Source organism: Thunnus thynnus, chromosome 22 (genome assembly GCF_963924715.1).
Source record: "Thunnus thynnus chromosome 22, fThuThy2.1, whole genome shotgun sequence".
Lineage (NCBI taxonomy): Eukaryota > Metazoa > Chordata > Actinopteri > Scombriformes > Scombridae > Thunnus > Thunnus thynnus.
Window position 1 is genome coordinate 2,915,932 of NC_089538.1, and position 23,880 is coordinate 2,939,811.

Sequence of the window (23,880 nt, forward strand, 5' to 3'; positions counted from 1 at the left end):
GTTGAGTTTTGTGTAGATATGACAGATAAGATATACGTATACATATTTTTATTATCATCTTAGGTTCAAGTAGACATTTACTGTCTCTTTTGGACTAAATGTGTTTGACTTATGCATCACCATTGCCCACCATCGCAAATTATTACAACAATTATTGGCCCATATCTGTCCAGTGTGTATGTGGTGCCCCCTCCCTCTTCCTGTTTTGACATGCTGCCCTTTGCCGACCACCCTCTCTCTCTTCTCTCTCCACATGCATAGCTAGGCTGGTGGGTGTAAAAATAGCTGAGTGAGGGGGCATGGGGGGGGTGGTGGTCAATGGTCAGGGAGTTGGAATTAGCAATGAGGAAGAGCTAGCAAGCACTGTGCTGGCAGTAGTAAGAGGAGGCAAGTCCAGTCAAGAGGTGCAACAGGGACAGGAGCACTGCTGAGGCCAAAGAGAAGTGGGGTTTGGCCCGGACTGAGGGGGTTGTCCCCCTGGATGGTAGCCTGTAAGGTTTTTAGGGGGATGGTAGGGGAAGTAGAGACAGGGAGTGGATTAGTAGAGTGATTAAATGCACTCACTTAGATTCTTCTATGTTCTGATGGGATAGACTTGAATACCTTACACCATGGGAAATGCAGCCATGTGTAAGGTGTGCGGCTCGGACAAGGGTCTGAGGGCGGCAGGCAGCCAGTCTAACCTGGACCAGAATGCTTTGCCAGACTACTACTGTGTGGAGCATTTTCCTCTGCAGCCTCCACTGATGCTGGTAAGACCCAACACTGGCAGGTGCAGCCTGTAGTCCAATTTCAGGAGATATATACAGATAGAAAGGTTTTGAGTAACTTTTTTAAGCAAAATCTTTGAAGCACTAAGGAGTCAGTGTCAGCTCTAGCTTTAAAATCTTCAGTTATTTTTATTTTGGTCACAATCTTGAAGACACCTGTTCATTGTAGCTGTCATGAACAAGCTGCTCAACCTGCATGCATTCTGTAGTTTTCTCTTTCCAATGAAAACATGTTCTACGCTGCTTTGGAATTATTGTTCTGACATAAGAATCAGTACTGATTTGTAACTTGCAATAGGTATCAACAAGTATTAATATATTACCCAGATGTGTGAGTTTGGGCTTTTTAAGAAATGTGTGTATTTGTGTGTAAGTGTGTGTGGGATGGGGTGAAGTGTTGCTCCCTCTCCTCTCTCTTTAAAGGCCAGTGTGACATTTTTGTTCCTAAAGTATCTCCGCATAGCAGCATGTGGACCCTTGCGGCTAATTTGAAAAGCAATATAATGACTTTAGCAGCATGCCGCTGCTGCAGTGCTACCAGGAATACAAGGTAAACATATTAGTCATTTAGTCAAGTGCTGAGTCCTGATGTGTGACTTTTCCTAGAGCACATTTTAGAAATATGTGTCAGTGACAATATTAAGCTTGTTTCTGAATAAATGGTCTTTTGAATCAAGTGGCAGTTTTGTAATAGTATTGCCTTGTTTTATCAGACTGGAACTTAAAGTAAGTGGAGTATCTCAAGCTACCTGGTAGAACTCTAATAGATAAATATATAATAAACCTTGATTTAATTAGGGGCACTATGGCCATGGCAACATACACAAATACATGCACACAGCATCACCTAAAGTTGTCTGCAGGGCTTCATAAGAATGTAAATGTCTGACAGGACCATACTGGTGGCTTTACATGTTTAATGCAAACTTAAATGCCACCATTCATTTTTATCTAAACATACTATATGTTTTTATATTGATTTAATACCTTGGTACAAAAATCAACATGCACAGAATTAAACTTGCTTGAGATTGTTCTTCACAGTAAACATCTTTCAAGGAATATTTTGCAGAGTCATCATTGCTGGTGTATTCAAGGGCTGAAGGGAAATTCTGACGTCCTAAATTTAGCTGATGAACAGTAACCTTTCAATAAACTAAACTAATTCATAAGATTTGATGGCTCCAATTGTTTACGTGTCTTGGATAACAGATCTGCCAAAAATCACCAATAGTTTCAGTTTTTTAAACTGTTCCAGCTTTTCCCCATCATTATCAGTTTACAATAATGGAACGTTAACAATACAAGCAAATTAAAGCTGCACAGAACAGTATTTTTATATAACAGCAGAGCAGTGTGACAAATAGAGCTGAGCTTCATTACTGAGGCGCGGAAACAGACACAATGTGTCTGTGAGTGAGTGTTTGCATGTGTGTGTGTGTGTGTGTGTGTGTGTGTATGTGTTGAAGTCAGACATATCGACCCGTTGCCCTCAGTTTTTTGACTCGACACAGTTGTACTGTATGTTACATTGGCTGCTAAACACTCCAGTGGATACTTACAGTACTTACACTGGTGTTTATGGATGTTAGTCCCTGGTGAGAGGGTGGAAGAGATGGAGATAGGATGCATTAATCACTCTGTGTAGGTGTTCGTGCTTCATTTGTAATTTTCACCACAATATCACAGTTTTTCCTCTAAGCAGATAAAATCATTGTCTCAAAGTTGCAACATGGGTTCGTGCTAGGATTCCAGTTTTTAACATATATGCTAACTTCAGCATCAGCCCAATAAGCAACAAATGAGTCCAGAAATAATGACTGAAGTAGAGCTGCAATGATTAGTTGATTGGCAGAAACTTAATCTGCAAAAGTTTTGATTAATCATTTAGATTTTTTTTTTCAAGCAAAACACCAAACTCGATGGTTCCACTTGTTGTATATAATAGTATAGCAATATTCTGGGGTTATAAACTGATGGTTGGTGAAAACATGCAATTGAAGACATTACTTTGGGCTTCAGGCCATTATGAAGGACTTTAAAAAAAAAATCTTTTTCTGGTGTTTCATTGACCTGACAATTAACTGAGTAACAAAAAAATCTGAAGATTAATTGATGAAAATAAATGAAAATAACTGTTAGTTGCAGGCCTAGATTGAAGTTATTTTTGAGGAGTTTGGTGTTCCTTTATTTTTTGAAATGACAGCAAACTCTAAACAATAAAGAGTCAATAAAAGTTAGGGGGCCACTGTATTCATTGTAGTACATTAGAGAACCATAAAATCAAATATCATTGCAATCCATCCAACAGCTGAGCTGACAAATCACCCAAAACCATAAAGTTTTTGTCAGGATATAGTCTGGACCAAAGTGGCCAAAAAGCAAATACACACACTGCAACAGACAAATGAGGGAAATAGCATTCTCCATGATTATATGAATACTAGTAGTTTGTAACAGCACAGTGAAAGGTAAATTTACTGAGGTTGAACATGACATTCGAGCATGAGCAACAGCTGATGATAAGATGAAGATCCTCCTCTTCATACCCACAAACCCTTGTGTTGTGGTTAATGTGGTGTGTATCTGTAATAGTACTTACATTTGCAAGTAAAATGTGTGTATTGTATTTATTGGGACAATGTACAGTTTTAAACATAAATGTTACCATTTGATGAACTGCACCAGAGTTAGCTTTAAAGCTATTTTTTATCTGCAGTCCCTTACAAATAAAACATATAACAGCACAATAGCAAACAGTGCAAAGCAAAAACCACACAGGACACATTATACAAAATACAAAGCTACACACATCTACTCACGTAGAATTGCAGGGGAAAGAAGTGCAGCGATGTTACAGTCATTCAGTGATGACAGTTACAGACCCGAGTAACTCAATTACAGATTGCAAAATGGAGAAAGAGACAGACAAAATGTCCAAACGTTGGGATCAGTTCAAGCTGAAGCAAAATGAAAACTCAGTACAGTGTGTGTAAAACCAAATTAGCCTACCACAATAGCACAATGTCAATGCTTCAGCATCTCAGCAGAAAGCATCCAGTCCACGGAGCAGACACAACACAAGGTAACATTAATGTCAGCATTAGCATTAGCATAGCATCCAGTTACTCCATTAATTGATGGAATGATCGGTAAAATACTTGATTACTAAAATAATCAATAGCTGCAGCACTACTTGAAAGAGTTTTCTAGTCTCATATCACTTCAGTGAAAGTTCTTTTGCACTTTGCATTACCAGATTTCCACTTGCATATGTTAAAATAAAGCATTTGTACGGGCACTATTGCCCACATCATGTTTATGACGTTGATGTTGTGCAGCAACTCATCCCACATCCCACCCACCTCCTGTTTTTAGACATGGTCTATTCCGGTGGACTCCTGAACTATGACCTTTGACCTTGTTTTTACACTGATATAGTTATGTGCAGCTTTGAAGTTCTCCACAACTCCTCTAGGAATTCATTGGAACTTTAAAGGTTTCTCTCTGATCACTTCATACTTGCTGATCCCCATTCAGCTGCTATGTCTTCAATTTAACAGTCATGAAAAAATACACTTTGAGTCATTTGTTTAAAAGACTTGTTATATGTCAGGTTATGAAATTGTAATGTCCTGTCAGAATATAACATACAGTATATTGAGTAAGAGAGCTATGTTCCTTACATAATATGCATTACATAATAGATAGGTATGTGCAGTGAGCTTACCGTATATACATTTATGATGCGGTGTTGCTACAGTTTTATTAAACAACTACACAGATGCTCCCCCTCAGCTATTTGCATTAACATCTAAATTTAGCTGAAACACATAATCCTCCTGGTCCTGCACTGATGGACTGTATGCTGATAGGTCCAAAGGGGCAGCTCTGATTGGCTGAAAACAGCCTAGGGCCATTTCCAAGTTGTCTTCTGAGGCTCAGTATTGCTGTATGCAGGTCATCTGACATTGATCATAATGTTAATGAAGGGGATGGAAGCACAGGGAAGGTGAATGTGTTGAATATATCAGGAGTTCCAGATATGTCAACTTGAGGATGATGAATTACAACAGGCTATTTTTACTTAGTATGAATGATCTATAATAAGTCATTATTTTTGCTTGGGGTGAATGCCTCACACCTCCAAAATGTCAACTTTTGGGAGTGAAAAAGAAAAGCAGCTTTTCACGTGGCTAAATTTGGCTTTTTGTGGTTATAATGATTATCGGTTGTGTTGATTGAAGTGCTGTTGTAATCTCTGACACTGTGAGTGTGTACTGCTTCATGGACTTATGTGCACAGGGAAACCCAAAAGAGCTTTTAATATCAGAAACACACACATAAACACAGCCTGCACCAACGGGAGAGGTGCAGTTGCTAGTAAACACAGATAATGTTATTACGTCCTGACAGCTAGAAATAGAATGTTCTCCTTCAATCAAATTGACACAGTTGCCACCTACAGTACTGTGTGTGTATGTGTGTCTTCTTACACTTGTTCTTATCTGGGCTAAATGTCCTCTTAAGTTGTTGAGGTTAGAAGAGTTTAAAGTTAGGTCATGGTTACATTTATGGTACTGGTTAACTACTTAACAACTAACAAATATAAGTCTAAAGTTCGCTTCCTTTTAGCCTTCCTTAGGTAGTACTAGCTAGTACTCACTGTACACTAGTATTGTACAGTGAGTTAGCTTTTCCATGCCTTGATTTCTAAAAACAACTGCCAGCTTTTGCTTGTTTATAGGAGCAGTGTGACTGAACCGTGCTGTAAAATCAAAAATAATGAGCTAAATGAGGCTAGGAAGCACCACAGAGCTACAGAGTTGGGTTATAATTTTCTGTGTTGAATACAGCTAAAATAATTGATTAATGCAGCTTTAACAAGTGAATTTTAAAATGTTAGCATAGCTCCAGTGCTCCATGCTAACTGTTAAGCAAACAACTGTTTTAGTTATGGACTTGATAAACTACCAGCTTATTGTTCCAAAAGCTAACATGTTAGCCATATGAACAATAAGATAACATTGGCAATAAGTTAGTATTTGTATGGCCATACAAATGTTAGCCATATACTTGCCTAATGCTATAATGTGTGTGTTAATGTGTGTTAGCATCAGAGCAATAAGGTACTGTGGACAAATGGATGATTTGGATGTAGCTACCTAAATAGCTAAATGGTAAATTGACAAACAAGACAGTATCACAAAAATTATAATAATCCTTCAAGACTCTGGTGTGTGTGCCTTTTCCTCAATAATTGTTCACACAATTTGAGATTTATATAAGAAACTATGATATGATTTAGTTTTTCGTAACCCTCTGGACACACACACACATAATGAGCTGTTATATCTCACATGTGAATGATGCTGTGGCATAAGGCTGTGTTGATGGGCACTTCTAAAGGAAGCAATGTCCTTCATGTGTTCTGCTCACACTTGTGCTAGCTCTGCTGACAGACAGAAAGCCCTGTTGTCATGGTTACCTCCAGGGAGGGCAGTGCTTTTCTCCGTGTGAAATGGGAGGGGTGTGGATGCTCACAGCCTGGGCACTGGTCTCTCACAGAGTGTTAGGGGGGGTTTGCATTATTGATACAGCTCGTCACACTCCACAGATGAAGATAGTGACTTTGTAAATGAATGTTTGATGTAATGTGTCGGTGGAGGAGCTATAGGGCTGTGCTTTGTCACGCTTGGAAGGTTCGATGAAGTTTTGAAGTAACGTGGCTGTCTAGACACAATATTGTTACAGAAGGACCCACATCACATTTGTATGATGGACACATTCTGGTGCTACTTTTTATTTCACTTAACTCCATCCTGATGTTTCTTTTTAAACACTGATGAAAGACGCAATGACCTCCATCTTGACTAAGGTTCCTTTATTTATTTTTATTTTTAATTTCTATCCTTCTTTTTTGCCAGCAATAACATGACTCACCCCAAGAAAGACCTGTCAGAGCAGCTTTTCTGATCTGCACAGCACATTCAAAACAGTTCCCCATCAAAGAGAGTGACAAACTGACTAAGCTTCTTATAACCAGGAGTTATGAAACATTTTCTGTAGGACACTGGCTGCCACAATTTTCCCTTTCTCTCCAATGTTAAGTGTTTTCCATTCAAAAGACCCACTTGTCTGAGAGTCATGTTTGGTCTGAGTGCCACTATAGCAACCCGCCAGTTTGCAGAGAGATGATTAGGGCAAGGTCTTGCATAATGACTCGTCAACTCTGGAGGGAATGTGGGGATATTATCAGACAGGCCTGATTGTGGTAATGGCTGCTTTGTACAGTGCTCCTAGAAAACAATGCTTACCCTGTAAGACTATGTGAGATTGTATGAATAAGTCTTTCCATGGCTTACTCTATTTTCTGTTCTATTCTATTTTATTGTAACTGAGACTGCTTGACTTTTCCATGATTTTAGTCTTAATAAATTAACATTAAACTCAACAATAAGCAGCAAAATAAAAAAAATAGTACTTAGAGCCTTAATAGAGCCGTAGCCAGGATTCCCCCCAACACCCTCCAAGACATCAAGAAGAATTGTTTAGATTTTTCACATTTTGTTTGTTTATTAAGCAATTAAATTATGTTATATCTGTATTATATCAATTACATCTGCATGTGTTAGTTAAATGTAACGGTTCTTTCACGGAAAATTCTCTGAAAATCGACAACTAATAAACTCGATTAACGAAACTCTAATTAAGATAACTATCTAAGAAATGTCTCTCTATTATCACTATGACTACTACCAGATTAAATCGTTCTTTTCAGGAAACTTTGTGGAAACTTTGTAAAATTACTGGAAAATGATGGCCTATAAAATAAAGCATCATCGTTTTATTTCCCACTTCAAGGATGAAAACTATTATTTTATCCAAAAAGTTTCCTTTTATATTTTAGGTAGACAGTACAATCTTATGCCTAACAATGTACCAGCACACAAGTAATATATACAATAACATATAATTAATATGTACACCTAATGGCGTGTCCAAACTTTTGATGTGGGAGTCAGAAATTCCTTGACAGATGTTTAGCTGAAATGGCCATGTGCACTGGATGTGCTGATCGGGGTAGTGACTGATAAAACTGCTGCTTTTCTGGACAGTAGATGCAGTTCAGTGCTGGCAAATACAACAGTGATGTATCCCAACAAGTTAACACGCATCAACCGGTGATGGCGTGTGTCAAGATGCTGACATTATACAGGCTTACAAAAATAAAAAGGGTGCTGTTATGACATGTGTCATATGCCGCCAGTGTGCGTTGCCCTTTAGAGTTGTGACTTGGGATCAAGCCCACAATGTGATCACTTTATCAAAGGAGTACTCTGACATTTTGTGAAATCGCCCAGAAGTCAGATGACAAGATTGAAATCATATTCATTTATGTGCATCCAGTACAGAGAAAAGGCCAGGAAGTGTTTAGTCTATCGCAAAGACTTGAAGCAGGGGGAAACTGCTAGCCTTAAGGAACTGAAAGTAACACTAAATGGTAACTTCAAGCAGTAAACTTGTACCTTATCCGATAGTAACACTGTCTAAAGAGCAAGGATGGATTACCAACAGAGCTAAATGCCAGGGAAATACCCAGGGCCCCCAGACCCCCAGGGACCTGGTAAGCTCCAAATTTATTGGGTTCAGATTTATTGCAAATTGCGCAATATCAACTGAAATTATACATGTTCTGATTTATTACCTGTCGTGTCTGCCTGTCTTTTGAAAGGCCAAAAAGCATGTTGCCAAAGGGCCCTTTTCTGATTGCTAATGGGGTGTTTTTCAGAGTTTGAATTTCCAACAAAAAGCTCATGAATGTAATACTTTTTGGTGTAAAACACATTTTAGATGACAGATCATCCTTGATCACAACAACAAGGACAGTTTCTAAAACAGTCCATGTATACAACTGCTCTAACTTTCTTGAACGGGCTTCAAGTTGACTTGACTGCAAGTTGACTTTTGTAATGTACATGAAATGAAATTCCTGAAATGAATGGCTGCCTGTAATGTAAACCTAAAAATTTACAGTGTGTGTAAAACATGGAGAATCATCAGTGCAGTCCTTTGAGGTGATTATATCTGTGGTGCAGAAAGCTCTGGTATGATAGGTAGTGATGCAGTGCAGTTCTCTGCAGCAGCCAGACAGCAGCTGACTGCAGGTCAAACACAAACATCAGAGCACAGCTATATGTATGTGTATGAAGGAGACATTGCTGCTGCAGTGTCACTGCTCATTTTATACATCATCAGTGCTGCATCCTTCACTCTGATCTCCGAGAAAATGTGAGCAGGTTGATGCTGTAGATTACTGAGTGACAGACTGTGATGAGGGAAAGGACAGACCACACTTCAACTTTGATATCCGAAAAAGCTGGCGAATGAGAATTTTAGGCAAACTGCGACCTTGGCAGCAAATAAGAGATCTTTGCTCAGCTCAAAAATAAACACACTGTCGCTGACCCCTGACCTCCCTGTTGAAGGTGGTAATGCAGTTTGAATGCAGTATAAAAAAGCATCACACAGTGTTTTTCCACAGCAGGAGCAGAGAGCTGGGAGCTTTGAACAAGCTGTGTGTGAGCCAGGATTTAGCTTTAGCGAACGCACCAAGAGGAAAATGCTGAATCATTCTGCCTCCTTATAGTCCTGGTCTGTTTCCAACTGCAGCTCTCTCAGCATCCAAAAACAGGGGACATGTCCTTCACTAAGCACGGACACACACATCGTTGTGCACAAAGGAAAAGCGTATATGGCTGACTATGGCTGTACTGTTTTTGTAGATGATTTATTGTGATATTATGATCATTGCAAATTTAGACCTTTAAGAAACCAAATTTTCCACAAATATATGACTCTTCCTGGACCAACTCCAACTTAACCTTTTGTAATATATAGACTCTATTGTTAGATTTTCTTCATTGATGTGTGTGTGTGTGTGTGCATATGTGTGTGTATGTATATGTATGCATGGGTGTGTGTATATACTGTATATGTATATAAATGAGAAGATGGGTGTTACAGTAATATGGTGTGCCGATGACAAAGGCGTAGACAAGTGTTTGTGAATCTAGCTAGGATTGAAAACATTGGATTTCTGAGATATTCTGGATATGATGGAAGGCTGCTTTGGAGATGCAGCTGATGGGCTAATTAGAAATTCAGGTCAGCATCAGGAACATCAACATTTTGACTTGGTCAGTGCAAAGGGACTGGGACTCCAAGTAAGCACAGACCTGTTGCCTCTGAAACTTTGCACCTAATACTGGGAGTTCAGTCTTTTTGTTGTTCAGTTGCAACAGTGATGGAAAAGCGCTCATGCTATCAGGACATAGTGATATGTAGAGTGGTGTACTATCTGCATAGTCATGTAAACTGATCATGTGTTGTGCTGATAAGAGAGCCAAGCAGAAGCATATACAGAATAAACTATAGACGTCTAAGAATGGATCCTTGTGGGACTCCATACAGCATGGAAAATTTACTAGTGCTGCAATCACCAAGAGAAATTGTGAAGGTCAGTGTCAAACATAAAATCTGAACCACTTAATAAGAACGTACTACAGATTATTTTGTTGGATAAAGGGTCAGACAGATGAACATCATTTTATTTATTTTCATTACAAATTTTCATAAAACTTTGTTTGTGCACTTTGTTCATCCTCAGATCATCTATTTTAGGCTTTTGCATTTCTTTGAATGAGATTTAGCTTAAAAAATACAGAGCAGAGTGTTTGGTCAGAGACTGGCTGTGTTTAATTCTATGACAGGTTAATGGCTTTTTGCCAAATGGTCAAGAAGATGACTCACTTATCATTTAAAATCAATTAAATAGGGATTGCTTTGATCAAAAATGTGACTCATTCACCTTGAGTGGCTAAATTATGTGATTATCATACTACTTGAAAGCCAATGACAAAATGTACATATGGTTTAGACATTATGTAGATAACGTGATTTTGAAAATGTATTTCTTTTGTGTCTCTTCCAGTCGGACAGTAACACCAGTTTCCTGCGAGCGGCGAGGGCAGGGAACATCGACAAGGTTTTGGAATATCTGAAAGGAGGAGTGGACATCAGCACCTGCAATCAGGTAGGAGACGGAGAACATGACCTGCATAATACACAGCACCCCCCACACACACCCACTTACACTAAGGCTGTACAATATACAAAAAAATAATTTTTGATATAGGATGTACTTTGATTGGAGTGTGGCAAAAGTGGAAACACTTCTGTAAACATGATGGGAGGCTTCCCAACAAGCCTATTTCAGGACACTACAGTATAAACCTATACCAACTACTAATATTATTGATCCAAATAATTCATTTTAACATTTGTCCTCCACACCAAGAATTTGGTCAAGCTCAAGAAAAACACAAGTTACAAGAAATAGTGAGTTTTAAACGTTCTTGCACAGTGAGGTTTGGTTGCTGCACTAATTGATTTTGATGGCTACTTGGGAATAGACTGAAAACACAACATGGATGGACAGTGTTGTCACCTTATACTTTTTCGTGAACATATTAGCAAACAGTTGCCTATTTACACATCGAGCAGGCATGAAGCAACACTAGCATTCACTTGAAGTTGTGTTTCTGGTCTCCTTTGTCAAGAATTTCATTATACACTTTTCTTTTAGCTCTGGTTTGGTCTCCACCAATTTCTCAGAAGTTCATGTCTGACTCATTAGTTACTAAATACTCAACTATATTCACCAACTTTTTCTGTCTGCTGTTTGGTGCTGGGCATAGTGTACAGTGGGTTTATCAGAGCTTTTTTACAGAAAACAGCTGCCTGCTGCACTAGAATTGCTGGGCCATAAAACCAAATCAATGATCTAAAAGAGGCTAAAAACCTTTGATCTGAGGGGACCTGCAGAGTTGGGTGATCATTCTCTGTGTGTTCTTCACCATTCACATTATATATAATCATTTTATTCATTGTTAATGTAAAAATATTGTATAGTGCAGCTTTAACTTCCTTGTTAAGTGAGTCCAGTGGTTCTTGCAAACAATTTGGCATACACTGTGTTGAGTGAGGTAGCTTCATGCTAGTCACTCATTGCCAGATCATTTCCATGTGTGTAACCACTGATCCAGGCGTAAAGTCTGGCTGAGCCCACTGTAATTTTGCACACAGGTGCAAAAACAGTCAGGGTGTTTTTTTTTTCTCAAACCGCTCATCAGAGAGTGGTAATCTCACAGCTGCCTTAACAAGAAAATGTGGAGTTGAAATTTTAAGGTGGGACTTTTTTCACAGCTATGTAGCAGCTGGTGGCAAACAAACATTACTTTTAGATAGTAAACATATGCTTTCGATATTATTGAAAAAATCCACAGAATGTATTTGCTTCTTTTCTGCTGTTTGCTCATGTTTTATGCTTTTAATCTGCATATAGCCTACACATACTAAATTCTTACATCCCAGTAAGGGAGAAGACTGTGTTTGATAAGAGAGAGTTTCTTTATTTAGGCCACTCATTATCTAGTCTCCTCCAAGCCCATTAGCATTCCAGCTATGGACGAACGGGGGCAGTGAGACCTGATATGTCAACAGTCCTGTCCTGGCAACAGTCATAATGACCAGCCTGGTACACAAAAGTCACATGGAGTGGTAATGTAAGATTTGCTGGTGGCTCCGTGGTGTGTGGAGACTTTTTTGTTATTACATACATGTGGTTGGAATGATGTTCATCACTTGTGCCCTTGATGATATTTTGAGCTCCTGTATTTGTATGTCTTTCTCTCAAGCTATGTTTCTGTTCCACTGTCAAGTAAAGTTTGACCTAGTTTTGAGAGGTTGGCAAAAAACAAAAATGGAAATGAGGACTTTCTCTGATGGGTAAAGGTAAACAGTAAATATCAATCATCAATCATGACATTAAAGTTAATTATTTATTGAGGCAATTGTACTTTTATTTAAATGTTGTATTTAACTTTTTTAATACCAAAAAAAGAAGGGGGGTTCAAGCACCTCTCATGGTCTTCATTGGCAGCTGGAGTTTGCTCAGTCGCCAAGGTTTCAAAATCTTGAAATCTTGATCTTGAAATCTTAAAAATGTTTTAAAAAAATGAAAACTTAGCAAACTCCATCCACCAAATGTACTGCTGGCCAGATTTATTTTAAAGTTGTCAGTTCAAAATCAAATTCGAATGAACAAGATTTAATACATAACTCTTTCGAATCAATTCAAACACAACCTACCTACTAAACTAATGTTATGTTATAGAACTGACATCTTTCTCTTCATTTGCAGTGTCTCCACTGCTTCACTTGTGTGAATTAAGATTTGTTGTTTTGGTAATGTTGCTGTCAGAGAGTAGCATTTCTAAAGGCAGCAAATTGCCTCAAATTGAAAAGATCATGATTATGATAATTTTCATCAAATTACTCCCAGATGTTTGGTGTTGTGGTTATCCATTTAGTTTGGTTCACTAGTTCCTCTGCCCTGAATTAACAAAGAGGACAACAATAGCCTAATTGGCTGAGGTCAACAGGACATGCAATAGATCTGTGTGACATTTTACAAACGCCTCCCTGCTGGAATACAAGGCACGACCTGTTGAACTTTTACATAGTGGATTTTTAATTCAATAAGATCATTTCAAATATAGTGTGTAATTTTACCCCACATTGCAATGGCAGTTCAAATTTTGAATAGAACGCAGCTGCCAACTAATCCATTTTAGAATACATTAAGGCCTTAACAAAAGCTAAATAATAAACATAGCACAAAAAGTAAGGAAATTTGTGTTTGGTAGATTATTTCTTTGTTGTAACAATGCTTCTTGGCAATAAATATACCATTGGAAAGCCTGTTAATTTTCCTTTTAAATGGTGCCACATTTGTAAGGAACATGCATTTGTGGGTTGAGCAGCAGAGCTGAGTATGTGGGTTGCGCCCATGAAAAACTTGCCAAATCTTCTCTGCCAATGTTGTACATGCATTCTCCTAAATACAAAGACACAAGACACACAAACAAATGGCAAAGCAGAGAGGGACTTTACTGTGCATGAACGTGGTCATTTCTGTGGATGGATGTGTATGTCCAAAAATGCCATAATTACATTATTCAAAATTCTATCTTGTACATGATTTCAGAGTGGATTTTCATGATCAATAATGATTGCCAGTGTTGTTGTGGGTACATTAAGACTTGGGGAAACCAACCATTAAGATAAAAAATGTAGGCTTTTCCACTCTGTACATAAAGTTGTCAGATGGTTAAGAGGTTATTGATATGTTTGATAGTGAGAGCTCCTTGAGGTCTTTGTCACACACACATGTGCAAACAGCTATCACTCACTTCTTTAAAAAAGACTTGAAACATCAGTCAAAACCTACAGTTGCACAAAAAGACACCCATGGGACTTTAATGGCTCCATTACTGTGATGGAGCCACTGCCTGCTCAGCACCAAACAGCAGACTGACAAAGTTAGCGACTAGCTAGTGAACATAATGGAGTATATAGCAGCTAAAGAGACAGCTATTTTTCTCAGGACAGTGAATATTGGACTTACATTCATCAGGTGGACATTAAATTGACTACAAATGAATGCCAATGTTGCTTTTTGTCTGCTAAGTGTGCATATATGCAGTTGTTTGCTATAGCTAGCATGTTAGCTTATGATTTAAGCTAATAATAACCCAGATATTGTGTTTTCTCTGCCCCCAAGTGGCCAAGTAAATCAAATAATGCAGCTTAAAACCATAAATTGTAACCCCAAAGCTGATAGTTATATGCTATTAGCTATTATATGCTAGCTAATGGTTCAAGGAATAGAACAAATAATTCTTTAGTTCTATATAGCATTTCCCTGTTTCATTTTTTGGCTCATCTGTGAGTTTATTTGAGCAGAACATTTTAATTTAGCACCATGCTAATTGTCAATAACCTTTAGCAGTTCCCTGAAAATGCTGGTGAGTCTTTGAACTTTCATAATGGGCATGAGTGTTTTGCCGTTGCTCTGATGCTGATTATAGCACAACAGCATACAGCACTGATGAACTGGTATTTACTCTGAGTATAACAGGCTCACTCCCCTGAGACAAATCCACTACTACTGTATTAGATTTCCACCACATCACATTTGCATTGCATTAAAATCGCTGCATGGTGTAATAGATCTAACAGATAATTGGGAATCGCCTCCTAAGTGATTGTTCATATGGGCTGACAGAATGAGGTAACAGATATTATGGATGGGCAAGTGGGCGGACAGGGCATGGTGCATGATAAAGAGGTTAGTGCCTTGCTGGAGGTGAATGGAGTACATGATGAGGTGTGTACAAAGACGAATAGGGCTCCTGAGGGTTGTGGGGAAGTGGAGGCTATTATGTTCCATATTAGAAAAAACCAGAAAACTAATCAGAACATGTGTTTTTTGCATACAGACAATGCACTAATTTGTAAGTAATCAACGTGCAGTATACTTGAGATGTGGGATATACTCAAAAAGGTTCCTCCCTGACCATAATGGAAGAATATGGAGTTAAAATTTTAACTTTATTTCTTCCAACATCCAACTCTGTCTGTTGTTGTCCTTTGGGACAAAAGACACAGGAACTCGTTCATCTCTGCAGTCTCATATCTGCAGTTATCTCATGGGAGAACAGTGACAGGTGTTACTTCAAACAGGCTGCTGATGCTTGTTCTGAGATAAAGAAATGTGTCTAACAAAAGCCAGAGAGGGTGGCATTACTGGTTGGTCTGTCCTGCTGTTTCACAGTGTCCTGCATTTTATTTTCATTATTTAAACTAAGGTACTTTAGGTATTATCTTTATCTTTTGGATTTGTAGATGATTGCTCATCACCATTTTTGTTGCCATTTTTCTTTTTTTTTCATTGGTGAAGCTAGATAGCTAGCTATGTAGTGGTCTACAAAACTGTATTTCTAACCAGGGACAACAGCCTGGACCCAGGCAAGTAATTTCCAAGGCCAAGCAAGAACATAAGAAATCTCTCAGATATTAATATTAGATATTTAGATATTAATGAGGTTAAACTTGACAAAATATCCACTGAGAATCAACTATAGTCAACCAGATGTATGCTGGATCAATCAGTGAACTCTTTAACTGAGTTGTTAGATACTGCATATTTCTTTCCTTTATATTTACACATTTTAATGGAGATTTGGCAACATTTCCAGAACAGCTGTCATTTCTCAAATAAATTCTAATTCAGCCATGATTGACCATATTAAGCCAAGTGAAAGTTATGGTGTTTCCAGTGTTTACTTAAAAAATACCAATTGCAAGACAGAACACAGAGGCATAGATCAGTTGTCCATATGGACTAGCCATCCAGTAAAGCCTTGCAAGTTCTCCTTTTAAAATGAAAACCCCACAACAAATAGCATCTGCAATAAAGAGAATAAAGGGTTCACTCTTCTGTTCAGTACAGTGTTACCAACACATTGGCTTTAATTTTAGGGTGGTACAAGGCCAGCTAGGGGAAAGCAGGTGCATGTAAACTGAAATACATACTCTGATTTGCATCTGTACCTCAGAGCAATGCAAACTCAAGCACAGTCAGCTGATTCTAGCACAAGCATTCATTCTCTTTGGAATCCCACAGGGTGCCTCTGTAGGGACCCTATGAGTCTAGTGGGACTGTCGGCCCCTGGGGGCTGTGTGATGAGGCAGTCACGGAGGAAATTACTTATCGACTCAGCGGCTCTTTTCAAACTGCAACCTAATGCTCAGACTGCTGAAAGGGTTATTGAATCAGTGCTGGGTCACTTAGAAGAGGAGAGGGAAAACTAGGGGAACCTCTAGCCCTATATTCACCTCCACACTGCTGCTTAAAGGCATGAAAGAAAATGGAAGGCTGTTAGTAGAGCAGCACTTTGGCTGTTTAACTGCTTCAGAAATCTTACACATTTAAAACAACACTGATCAATATTTTTAGATCAAACCTGACTGCAGTCCCCCTCTACAGAGCTTTTAAGGCTGTTTTAGCCTGTTTTGGTTTTCTGGCTCACAAACTCTGATTTCATCATCATTTCCAGCAGCGGCTGGCAGCATGTTTTCAGCAGAAAGTGGAACAACTAGGAGCTAAACAGCCAGATATTTTTCTCAGAAGTGGGTGGAGACCCAAAACAGAGCTGAAAAGAATGAATATAGGACTTAGGGCAGGCAGACACAAGTATGGCTCCAAATTAATGCTCATGTTGCTCTGTGTCTGCTAGATGTGTAAATAGGCAATTGTTTGCTTATTGCCTCTGTCTCATATATTAGCATAAATCCAGTTTACTTTATTAAAACCAAAAGTACGTTGAAATGTCGCTCCACAGCTGCACCCCATACATTTCCATAAACCCTTTCTACAAAAAGTTGAGTATGAACGTTAATTCTTGGAAACAGTAGTTTGACAGAAGCGTCGTAACTTGAGGTCTATTACTTCATCAACCATCTCCATCTATCTCAAGTTTATTCCCTCACATGATGTCTGTGAGTCATCTCGCAGCCGAGCAAGCGCCTCTTACCTTCTCCCTGCCAACCATGCAGCACCTGACACCCAGGAGCCCAATACAGATATTAATAGAGGTCATGAGTGATTTACAACTTGAAACTTCAAGCACCAGTTTGTATTACCATGTATTAGGTTTAGGAGAAGTCATTTGTCAAATAGTATTTTGGCATTTGGATGAAATATACCTCCTTTAAAGACAAGATTCTGTGGGCTTTTTGAAATGGTTTTCTGGGTCTTGTGCTATGTTAGAATGAATTCCCAATATCTATTTATGGTCACACCTGTCACAAATCAATGCCAAATATAACAATATTTGATTATAAGAGATCAGTACAACACCTTAGAATGGAAAATAAGAAGATGTTTGCTTGACCTGCACATACACACACAAAGGCACACAAACAACTATTTATAACTCCATTTTCAGCACTGGCTCAACTGCACGCCAGTAGTACAGTGTACATGGCTCAACATCTGACCCAACTTTGATATCTGGCTTTGATATCATTCTGTCTGTCCCTCCTGCACATGAAAGAGTGAAGGGCAGTGGTTCACATGTAGAGATGGAAACAGAGAATGAAAGCAAGGTTCAGGTAGTTATGGACCTGGAGGAGGAGGTAAACCCTCCTGTTTCTATTTGGATCTTTCTTTATACTCTGTTATTGTTGGTTCGCTGCACTTTGAGCCTGACATTTCCTTCCTCTTTCCCCAGAATGGTCTTAATGCACTGCACCTGGCAGCCAAGGAGGGCCATGTGGACCTGGTCCAGGAGCTGCTGGACAGAGGAGCCGCAGTGGATTCTTCAACAAAGGTAGGATATCTCAGCTTCTCACTGAGTAAACTTCAGTTCCTGAAAAGAAGGAACTGGAAACTCCTAATGAGGAGCTGTGCACACAGTACACAGCTATTTCTAGTGTGTTAATTAACTTGAGTTTTTCTAACATTTGGATTTAGCACTGTTGGCTGCAAGATTTTTTAATGTGATATGACTATGTACAACTACCTACAACTATATAATATATATACATCTATGCTAAAACCCCTAATATAACAGATATAACTGCTGGGTGTGGCAGCATACAGCTTCTGGTTTTTGACCCTTACACTTTGTGATTACAAGTTTGATTCTTGACCTACAACTACATGACCTACAACTTTCCTCAAACAAACAAGCAACAAAATCTGTGTCAAATTTAAGAGATCAATTTGAACTTGTGAATGCACCATGGCGTAAAATATAGGAAATATTTAGTTAATGGGGTTATGATGGGTGATTTTAATGAAAAAATGTGAATAAAACATGTCAACTTAGAATATTATATCCATTTACTGTCATTGACAGCACTGAAAATAAAGACTGTGTTCTATTTGTCCTGTTCAGTCATACAAGCCCTTCAGTGGGTCCAACATTACAAACTGATCTCATGCAGTCAAACACTGTTCAAACCCACAGAGCTTTATAGTAACTTTGTTCACTGGGAAGTTCTCCTAGGTGTCCAAAGATGTCAATGTCACAACGTGTATAATAAGACATAAGAACATACATACAGAAGCTATTCAATATTGTGGAACATCACGTCACAGCTGAACTATTAAAAATTCAAAGATACCATCTTTTAATAAGGTTAGGTCATGAGGACGGGGAAAATGCTGATATGAAGTGTGGTAACTTGTATTAGCAGTTGTTATCGTATAAGTCAGTGCTTCCTCTAATTGTCCTTTTGTGTTTTTCATGAATCCAGAAAGGAAACACAGCACTTCACATAGCCTCTCTAGCTGGTCAGGCTGAAGTTGTGAAGATCCTGGTCAAACGAGGAGCTGACATCAATGCACAGTCACAGGTGAGCGTCTGTACTCTGCTGGTGATGTTGTTACTGTCGCCCTTTTAAAAAGTCTTTGACAACAGCACCTCTTGTGTTAAGCACCACTAATATTATGTTAGAGAGCCAGAGTTTTAGTTTGGGCCATGTTTTGTTGAGTAAATGTAACTTCTTGTATTTGCTTGTGTGCTGAAGAATGGATTCACTCCACTGTACATGGCTGCCCAAGAGAATCACCTGGATGTGGTGCGATACCTTCTAGAGAATGGAGGCAACCAGAGCACAGCTACAGAGGTGAGAGGAGTGTGTGTGTGTGTGTGTGTGTGTGTGTGTGTGTGTGTGTGTGTGCAAGTGTGTACATGGAACACTTTAAAGGGGTTTTACTTTTAATACTTATGTTTATGTGTGCATTTGCTATCTTTACGAGAGTGAGAAAAGAAGATGCATATCAATCTCTAGTCTATGTGTTAAGAACAAAACAGGAGTCAGGACATGGTTAGCCTAGCTTAGCTTAAAGACTGAGAGCCAGGGCAAACAGCTAGCCTGACTCTGTTTCACATTAAAAAATAAACTTAACAACACCCTGAAAGCTCACTAATTTAACACATACAGACATTAGATTAATGTTTATCTTTTATTTCCCAAAATGTTGAACTATTGTTTTCAGAAGATGACCACATAGGACTCTACTACGGCGTCATGCAGTTAATTAGGATCTGGCCTAGAGAGCTCTCACTCATTTGTTCTTGTGACAAAGAACAAATACTTCTCCATTCCCTAGACTGATTGAGTTAATCAAACTCTGATACCTTGTAAGACAAAATTTGCAAGTGGTTTTTAAAGGCCCGTACTCTTCCTCTTCCTCCTATTCATCCTTTTCTCTTAGATTTATCTATTCTTCACTCATTCTATTAGGGCTAAATAATTCAACAATCACATGTAAATCAATTTTGTACACCACAGGTAATGTTAATGAAGCTGTTTTTATCATTTCTTTGTAGCAACAAAAAAAGCATAGTAACTGTTAAAAAGTAATCAGGTACCACTGCTGTAGTGATTACTGTAAATTGTCAAAACAGTGGCTGCTTCCATTATTTACTGCAGAGGGCAGGCCTTTATTGGAAACAGGCTTATATCAGAGACAGGTTTTTATGTGTAATTTCCCTTGTTTAATAAGTGTGCTTTATTATTTTTTATAGATATTTTATTTTCCGCTCCTGTTTTAATTGTTCCGGTTTTAATTTGCTGTTGACGGTAACTCAGTGCTTCCTCCATGTTTACCTGTTGTCTTGATAAATTCAGTATAATGTAATAATGTTAATTCCACAGCACTAATTCTATCAGTGAAACAACAGAGTTTTTTTTTTATATAACAGAAATGCTGTTTTTACAGTTATTTCCACTCAGTTACTTTGTTCATTTTTGACCGCTGTCGTCAACTAAGCTTCTTGCATGGATGTTTTGCATTAAAAACCATCTAGCTAATCCACATAATCCCTACCTCTCCTGATAGACTTTTAACTATAAATATAATATAATAATATGTTAATATACAGGAAGTGTTGAGTTTCATTGATAGCGATCCAAAAGACAGCAAAGTAGAAGCAACTGGAGATAACTAGTGAGTGAAACAGTATTTGTGTTAAGATGAGAGTTGCACTGATGGATTTAGAGCTGTAGAAATGTACATTAATGCTGAATTCACCACCTGAGCCACTATAGTACAGGTAATTCCAACCCCTCTCAATGTGTTCTTTCAATCCTTCCTCTCATCTGCCCTCTCCTCTCTGTCTTCACTCACCCAGGATGGCTTCACCCCTCTGGCCATCGCCCTTCAGCAGGGCCACAACCAGGTGGTGTCTATTTTACTGGAGAATGATACTAAAGGCAAGGTCCGCCTGCCTGCCTTGCACATTGCTGCCCGCAAGGACGACACAAAGTCAGCTGCCCTGCTCCTCCAGAATGACCACAATGCTGATGTCCAGTCGAAGGTATGTCAATGGCACTGTTTGAGCTCGGGTGTTAGCATGTGTGGAAGCTAATGTGGTGCTACGTGTTTGTGCTAATGTGTCCATACTGTGGTTATAGGGACTTTTTTGAAGCTAAAAAAAGGGATTTGGCTAGGTAGGATCTGGTGATATTTGAGGTACAGAATGCAGTAGGTAACGCATTGAAAACCAGTCAAGATTTCATGTAAACTTTGATGGTTTTAGCATACTAACATTGAGGTTATATATAGACTCTTTGGGTGGAAAGACCTTGTTTACATCTGCTGTTAAAATGTGATCTGTATTTAGGTTAAATTATCCTGATAATCAACAACCTGATCATGCTGTGCTCATTATATCCTATCTTTATAATGACATGGTCTCACTTTTCTTGCACATTATGCAGAGCAGGCAAGTAGGTGGAAAGCTGGCGACAATTACGTAGAAGCTGATTTCACAGTACAATAGTGTGAACTTTTTATGTGTGGGCTGAGCTGTAGTTGTAGTATTGGCATTACCGCCAGTAGCGATGAAGTTTCTACCCACAGTAATAAACTTATAATAAACTTCATTTATACAGCACCTTTTTTAACAACGTTACAAAGTGCTTCACAAAAGGATAAAATACAATAAAAAATAATAATAAAATAAAATTCCCACAGCAATAATGTTTTAAGAAGAGATTTAAAAGCAGTGATAGATTTAGCAGCTCTAATCTCAGCAGGTAAGTCGTTCCAGAGTTTGGGGGCCTGGACTGACCAGAAAGCCACTACCAGTCGATCTAAGAGGGCTAAGGGATTAGTAGATCTTTGATATAATTAGGGGCCTGGTCATAGAGGGAATCCTGAGTAATACCTGTGTAGAGGGCATTACAGAGATCTAAACGAGAAAAAATAAAGCCATTGACAACCCTGTGTAACTCCTCAAAGGATAAGAAGGATCTATCTTTCGAAATTAACTTAAGTTGAAAGAAACATGACTGAACAACCTTCTTTACTTCGTCATCAAAACAAAGGCCAGAATCAAATAAACACCCAAATTTCTTGCAGTTGGCTTAACGTTATGTGATAGGACTCCAAGATTGCAGACTATCTGACTGAAAGAATTGGGTGTGACAAACAAGATAATTTCCATTTTGTCATCATCAAGTTTGAGGAAATTTTGAAAAGACTTGATACTTGAGACTTGATATCAGCAAGGCACATGGTAAATTTGGTTAGGCTGTTATCATTAGTGGACTATAATACAGGACATATAACTGGGTGTCATACATGTCAGCATGGTGTGTTCACACCAAACACAAAGTGAATTTTTCGCATGGTGTGATTACATACAAAGTTAATGCAAAGATGCAACGCAAGACCCTTTTAGAGCAACCCAACTTTCAAGACGCTGTAGCAGGATGGAGTGGTCTACTGTATCAAAGGTCACACTCAAGTCTAGCAGGACCAGAATGGAACTTTCATCTTTATCTGCAGCAAGGAGTAAGTCATTTATCACCTTAAGTAAGGCCGTCTCAGTACTGTGTAGAAATCTAAAACCAGACCAATAGTTATCGAAAATGCTGTTAAAATTCATATAAGTAATAAGTTGAGAGGCAATAACTTTCTCCAATACCTTAGATAAGAACAATATTTTATAAATATGTCGGTAGGCCTAAGTGCTGAGGGTGAGCAGGTCAAGATTAGGTTTCTTTGACATGGGTTGTACAACTGCATGTTTAAAATAAGAAGGAGAAATGCCAGTGGCCAAGGAGCAATTACTAATTGATAAGATCCAGGGACTGACAGCGGGTAATACTTCTATTAAAAGTTTAGAGGGAATAATATCAAGCTGGGAAGAGGATTTAATATGAGAGACAGTGGTTTCTAGGGCTGAGAGGGAAAATGGCTAAAATTGAGTCAGCATTGCACAGTTTGGGGGGGTCTGATTTTGAGAGGAGCAATATGGTCAAGGATCGAGAGGCATATATTGTTGAGAGAATTAGCCAAGGCATCAGAGCTTTGTTGCTGCATAAAAGAAGCTTAAGGTATTGGGGAAAGCTAGTTGCTTAAACTTAATCAAAGGCTACCCATAGCAGAGGCAGATCAGTAAAAGCTCATGTGAATGTTTTTTCTTACTGTCAATTGTAATGGATTAGGACGGCAATTGCTCAAGATAGGGGCACTAGATCAGAAAGTGTTCTGAAAGGCAAAACAATCCATACTTTGGCAAGTTTGGAAGAGTTGATGGAAGAAGAATGGGATCAGGCCAGACAGGATGGAAAATTAACTACTGAGATTACTAATAACATCTGACTTACTCTGGCTAGTTCTGTCAGCTCTGGAGTTAGTCTGGCAGATTAGATGCAGTTTTATCACACTGTGTTTTATTTATTACATATTTTTCCCTCTTCAGATCAAATATCCAGATACCAATCACAGCAGATGTGAATAGGGTCCATGTATCCATCAAAAAATATATGTATGGTATAGTTTATGACAGAAGACCACTAACTTGTCATGATTTACTTTTCCCCTGAAGCTGTGTATAGTGTGTTGGTGTTTCCATCTGTCTGTCTATGCATCGTTCTATTTCTCTCTTTCTCTCTCTCATTCAGTGTCTCTGTGCCTGCCACGTCACTCCTGGTCCTGCCACTAACTGGGTCTCTCCCTCTTTTTCCTTTCTCTCTTTAAATGCTTCTTGTCACACACTTCCCCCATCATCCCCTCCTACCTCGCTGCACCGGTGTCTAAGTGTAGCACTGTCCACTGCATGGAGTGTGCCACTGTCTGCAGGTTGTATGGTGGTGATATCAAAGGCTGCATGCAACT

General features: G+C 38.7%; 1 protein-coding gene across 2 annotated transcripts in view; it reads left to right on the forward strand.

Moving 5' to 3' along the window:
• The first annotated feature begins 372 nt into the window (after positions 1 to 372).
• Positions 373 to 23,880, forward strand: part of ank2b (ankyrin 2b, neuronal) — a 91,026-nt gene continuing 67,518 nt past the window's right edge. Inside the window, exons 1-6 of one of the 2 annotated variants that reach the window (XM_067580427.1) lie at positions 373 to 752; positions 10,765 to 10,866; positions 17,972 to 18,070; positions 19,002 to 19,100; positions 19,275 to 19,373; positions 20,885 to 21,070. In XM_067580427.1, the coding sequence (XP_067436528.1) occupies positions 612 to 752; positions 10,765 to 10,866; positions 17,972 to 18,070; positions 19,002 to 19,100; positions 19,275 to 19,373; positions 20,885 to 21,070 (726 nt within the window). In that variant the 5' untranslated portion in view covers positions 373 to 611. The remainder of the gene's footprint in view (positions 753 to 10,764; positions 10,867 to 17,971; positions 18,071 to 19,001; positions 19,101 to 19,274; positions 19,374 to 20,884; positions 21,071 to 23,880) is intronic. The other variant, XM_067580428.1, reaches the window with a different exon arrangement.